This window comes from Elephantulus edwardii, unplaced genomic scaffold (genome assembly GCF_000299155.1).
Source record: "Elephantulus edwardii isolate Elephantulus edwardi_28Jun2011 unplaced genomic scaffold, EleEdw1.0 scaffold00011, whole genome shotgun sequence".
In the NCBI taxonomy this organism is placed as follows: Eukaryota; Metazoa; Chordata; class Mammalia; order Macroscelidea; family Macroscelididae; genus Elephantulus; species Elephantulus edwardii.
In genome coordinates, this window is record NW_006399761.1 from 5,401,077 (window position 1) to 5,407,132 (window position 6,056).

General features: G+C 36.7%; 1 protein-coding gene across 1 annotated transcript in view; it reads right to left on the minus strand.

Annotated features, from left to right (window-relative positions):
* FBXO11 (F-box protein 11) overlaps positions 1–2,659 on the minus strand; it is a 29,579-nt gene extending 26,920 nt beyond the window's left edge. The window contains exons 1-5 of the mRNA XM_006880902.1: positions 2,537–2,659; positions 2,357–2,438; positions 1,822–1,966; positions 586–715; positions 49–132 (exon numbers count right to left, since the gene is read on the minus strand). Of these exons, the coding sequence (XP_006880964.1) occupies positions 49–132; positions 586–715; positions 1,822–1,966; positions 2,357–2,438; positions 2,537–2,644 (549 nt within the window). The 5' untranslated portion in view covers positions 2,645–2,659. The remainder of the gene's footprint in view (positions 1–48; positions 133–585; positions 716–1,821; positions 1,967–2,356; positions 2,439–2,536) is intronic.
* Between the last annotated feature and the right edge of the window lie 3,397 nt (positions 2,660–6,056).

Below are 6,056 nucleotides of genomic sequence, written 5' to 3' on the forward strand. Positions count from 1 at the left end.
CCTGAGCGGCATCATTTTAAGTTGTAGAAGAATACAAATCAGACATACCAACATATTTTCTCTTCCTTTATATCTTGCAGGGTTACTGTAGAAATGTTCGGCAAATCCTGGCTTTACATGTGCACCTTTATACTAAAATGTCAAAAACAAATAAGCAACAAAAGGAATCACTGACTACTATTAGAAACATTATATTTAAAAGTTAGAATTTTATACTAGATTAGTAACTTTTATCAAATGGAAAAACCCAATTATTCAAATTAATTGTCTGCAGCACAGTACAATGTCAAATCTGGACCAGGCTGCACCTGGTAAAACCCAGTAAGAAAGGTCATGGCTTTTTGACGCCAGTGCTACTGAGATTCTGGGACACAGAATGCACTGGTGTAGGTCTGGCCTGCCATTGTAGGATGTTTCAACTGCAAACCCACCCTCACTCAGCAGATAAGGTAGCACTCTGCCTCTCCAGTTGGGATTCTCAGGGAAGCAAAACTGAGAAATCACTTTTTAAGGATCATATGATATTGAAACTGAATATGAAATTTTAAAACAAATACAGTAGTATTTAGAGTTTGTACTTCATACCAATTGCTGAAAACTTTCCTTCCAAGGATTTGGATGTTCATACTCTTCTGGATTAATCTGGTAGAATTTACCAGGTTCTGGATGCATCATAGGACGAGTATATTCAAATACTTCCATGTATAATCTTTTCCTGGGGGCGGTGGGGGAAGATCAAAAGAGTTCTTCATAAAATACTCTCTAGAGTAATAAAATTTTAAGTAAGGATAACAAGAATTTGAAGTCACTGAAATTGTAAAAAATATTTAGAATTACTAAATAAAGAATAAGAACAGATTAACTATTGTTAACATTAAAGAACTTTAAAGGCAGTAATACATTTTAGCTACAACAATGCAAGTACATATGAAAAACAATTTAAATTTTTTAACTCAGCAAAAAAAAAAAGTCACCCCTACTGAGAAAGCCGCAGATAATTATTTAATCGAAGATTTTCACCAAATCTTAATTTTAACTCTATTTTCAACTCAACTCATTTACATCAAGAACAATAAATGCAACTTTGAATCTTAGATTAATAGTAACTATTTCTTAGAAAACATTTTTATCTTTCTCTGCATTTTATTGTTTTTCTTTTCTAAAATAGAATTTTCCTTCTTAAAACAAGGTATAAAACCAAACATATAAGGTGTATTTTATTTTTATAATCAAATATATAAAAAATGTTCCAAAACAGAAAGGTGACTTTTAATTTCAATATATCCATAATTAATAGTTTCTTTTTAAATACAGCCTTTACCTATATTATTAAGATTCTAGCTAATGGCCATCTGACCACTCTCCAAGAATATATTATACACTTTATTTAATTCATTCCCTTTGTTGGCAATTTTGATTATTTCTACTTCTCTATAAACTGTGAAGATTTCTAGGAGGCACAAATGGTTTGCACTAAACTCCTATTATGAAAATTTGTTACAAAAGAATTTTCACTAGAATTACTGGGTCCACAAAACTGTCAGTTATGTTTCATTAACTATTTTAAATTAGGTCTTGTCCTGTTCTCACTTAGTTGCCATTTAATGACACAGAAAGTACATCATTTATTGTTTTATAAATACTGCCATGACTGACAAAGCACATCTGTGATAAACAGGTACCTTGGAATTTCTAAGCATTTTATTTTTATTTCAACTATTTAAAGGCAACTAATTTACCATTTCAACTTCTCTACTGTCTTTAGCATTCTGGGCAGCAAACAATTTATCTCAAAATAATAAGGAATAGGTTTTCACTTACCACAAAATTGGATCATTAGCAAGTTCACTGAAGCGTTTACACACACAAGCTGCTCTACAAAGATCTTGTTCCAACAAGTAAGAGAAGATTTTTAGAACCACTTCATCTGGCAGTTTCTCCTGAAGATACTGTTCAGCAGGAGCTGCTAGAAAGACATTAATAAGCAGATTATAAACAATCTAGTTACTGTGCTAGCAATGATTTTCATAATTTAGGGAGCTCAATTTTCATTTTATCTAATAAGCAGTAGATTTGATAATCATCATGTTATAAACACGTCTCTTTCATAGAGGACACACCATTATCTTACCCTGATTTAACAAAGATTCTTTCTTTTAGTGACTAGGTATCATCTCAAAAATTGTTTAAATACTTAAAAGCATCTATATACAACAGTAAGAGTTAATGAGAGGCAGCCAAGGGTTTTAATGTGTATCTCAATTTCAAATAATACTTCACTAAATCTCACTTTTTAGAACAAACTTAATTTTTTTAAAATGTTGCTGCATCCTTTTGCTTTTCCCATGAGGAATACCTGACAGCTCCTGTGACTTCCCAGACACTCTTGCACGTTTTGCACGATGACCAAAGTTTTCTGTAGCAGAAGTTGAGGCACCCTACATAAAGAAAACACCAAGTTAAATATTTTCACCATGGCATTTATGCTTCCCAGAAGTTCTTTTGCTACAAAAGAAAAGCAGTAAATTTAACTTACCTCCATACTGCTCTTGGTAGGACACGCTGTTCTTTTCGGCAAGAGAGTTTTTCTGCGAAGCTGGTATGGACTATTTTGTGCACCAGGACCTGATTCTTCTGCAACCATATCTGCAGGTACATCATCATCTATTACAAACAAAACAAAGAAGAAAAATGATGGCTTTTTTTTTCTTTTGAAAGCTGTATGTATGCAGTAAATTTTCAAATTACTCTGGTTTTTAGAAGGACAGACTGAAATGTTTATAAAAAAATTCTAGTTAAACTATAAGCAGGAAAGAACAAAACAGATGAATGGGACCGTCTAATAATCAAATCCCTATGCATGTCCCCAAACTTCTCCAACAGGGTAAAATGGAAAGCCACAGACTAGGGAAAAAAAATTTGGTAATGACATATGTGATAAGGGACTCATATCTAAGATTTAAAGAATACTCCAGCACCCCAACAAGAAAAAGGTAAATAATCCAATCACAAAATGGGCACAGGATATGAACAGATCCTTCACCAAAGACAACATTCAGATGGCAAGCAAACACATGAAGAAATGTTCAAAATCCCTAGGTATCAGAGAGATGCAAATAAAAACAACTATAAGATATCATCTCAACCCAGCAACAATACCAAAGTTTAATAGAGCAGCAAACAATAAATGCTGGCGAGGTTGTAGAGAGACTGGAACCCTTATTCACTGCTGGTGGGAGTGTAAAATGGTGTAACCACTATGAAAGCAATTTGGCACTTTCTCAAAAAAATTTAAATAGCAATGCCGCGGCTGGGAATAGCCATTAAAAAGAATCCAGAACTGCCATTCAAAAAGATTTATGCACATCCATGTTTATTGCTGTCTTATTTACAACAGCAAAGAGATGGAAGCAACCCAACTGCCTATCAACAAACGGACAGAAAAACTATGATACATTCATACAATGGAACGTTACACATTGCAAAACAATTAACAATGAACATTAAAAAACATTAAACAACATGAGTGAGCCTGGAGGGCATTATGAGTAAATATCTCAGTCATAAAAAGACAAAAACTGCCTAGCACCACTGTTCTCAAGCAGGTCTGACATGGAGGGTTGGGAGGTGAATAGGATAAGAGTGAAAGATAGTGAACACGGCACTGGAACAGTAAAGAAAGAACTATTTTTAAAAGGAATATGTGGTTAGGCATTCCATGCATAACAATAGCCCAGAATACAAGGTACATTGCGAAGAGGACTGGCAGGAGTAGGGGAAACAGGTAATTGTGCAACAATGAATAAATATCTAAAACAGCAAACAGAAAAACGGAACTGGGAAGGGGGAAAGGAGATTAAGGGGATAAGAAGTGCAACAATGAGTAAAAATCTAACTTTTCTGTAAACATTCATTAAAATCACAAAATTAAAATTTTTATTAAAAAAGTTAATCAACCTGTTATGGATTGAACTGTAGTCCCCAAAATTATGTATTGTAAATTCTAACTGCTATGCCAGTGATTACATTCTCATTTCGGAATGGGTTATCTTTGCTATTTCCACGGGTCAAAAGTAGCAAAGGCTGTATCTTAATCTCTTCTGAGATATAAAAGTGGTTAAACAGACAGAGACAGAAAAAGAGAGATGCCAAGTCACACGAACACCATCCAGGTGCACAGGCTCTGCAAAGACAAGAACATCCCTCCAAAGCTGACAGAGAGAAGCTCGCCCCCTACAAAGTCAACAACTGGAACATAGACTCCTTATCTCCTAAGTGCAAGAAAATTCTGAGAAAATGTCATCCACTCGTGTTATTTCTGTTAGCAGCACATCAGATAACTAAGAGATCATCAGAGAGAAACACATAGTTTTCTGGACAGTACCACCTAATGATCCAAAACTCCCAAGGTGGGGCACACGTCTCGTATACTTCTTCTGGGCATGATGTCAGGAAGTGTCACTCCTTGGAAAAAGACATAATGCTGGGGCAAGAGGAGGCTCAGGGTAAGAGAGGAAGACTTTCACTGAGAAGGACGGACACAGTGAAGTGACTGCAATGGGTTGAACATGGCAGAGATGGTGAGGACTGTGTACAACAGAGCAAGGTTTCGATCTTGTTCATAGGATCACTAGGAGTTGTAGGTGACTCAACGGCAGTGACATTGTCATTTCTTATTGAAAAATACAGCTGAAATTATGCATTTATAAACACAGAGGGAGCAATAAAACAAACAATCTTACTACCTATTTAGTGCATTAATAATGTAAGTATGGCAGTTACGGATGCCAAGTTGTAAGGCAAGCGTAGCATTAGCTGTGATGTTAAGATTATGTGTCAAGCTGGCTGGGTCATAATTCTCAGTGGTTTGTTAAGTTACACAATGATGGAATTTGACAATTACATAATAATGATGTCATTTTTCATTTTGTGATCTGATGTGGTTACCCCTAATTCTTGCATTATGATATGGCCTTTGGAACCTAACCACACGAGGTAAAGTCTGCTGCTATTTTTATGCACTGTCAAGTCAGAACTCAAGCACAGCTGACCCTATGGTGGGTTTGAAATCATATGGAAAGGGATTGCCAGCTTTGTCCCACAGAGTACCTGGTAGAGTTGAACCACTTGCCTTTGGGTTGCCAAGTGCAGTTCCTTATCACTAGGCTAAGAGAAGAGAGCTCTAGTGGCCCGGTGGCAAGAAGCTGCATTGCAGTCCTGAGGCCTCCTATGCAATTAACTTTCTCTGAAAACCCTTCGGAGGGTCAGCTACGGGTCGGTTCTGACTTGATGGTACACAGCCAGCCAGGCTAACTCCTTTTAGATAAGGAGTAGGTACTATTTATATTTACAGATGGGGAGTGAGGAGGACAGCCCGGCAAAAGGGTATCAGAATTGGGAATCCCAAGGTGGTAAAAAAGGTTAACTGGCTGACTATCCAATGAAAGATGCAGTTCAAATCTACCCATAGGTACCTCAGGAGACAGGTCACAACCTTGAAAACCAAAAGGAACAGTTCTACCCTTCACACCTGAGGCTATCACGACTCCGAACTAGCTCCCTGGCAGGTAATAACAACAATAATCATCAAGTCACCACTAGTTGGAGCCGACTAATTGGAAAGGAAAAACCATAAATACATGACAACAGGGAAAGGGGTACTATAGCTGAAGTGAGCAGCCTGGTAGAAGGCAGTGTGTAAACTGAAGCGGATTAAGGAGGAGGACTAGGGAATCAGAGCCGGCACTAAGGAAAACATGCATACAGGAAAGGGGACGGTGAAGATGGGAGACTGGCTGCATACGAGAGGGGACTGAGCATGTTACATCATAAAGGCAATTTCTCAGAGAAGAGAAAGCAAATATAACCCCTATAGTGTGAGACTGTGATTGTAGTCAGTTTGAAATCTGGTTTTCAATTTAACATATAGAAAGATATAGATATAAGCATGCTTTTCCTAGCTCTGTTACTGCCAGAGTCTGGAAGCAACAATACTGCATAGCAATGAATGTATCTAACAAGTGGATCTTGAATTTTCAATACCATTTATCCTAAAA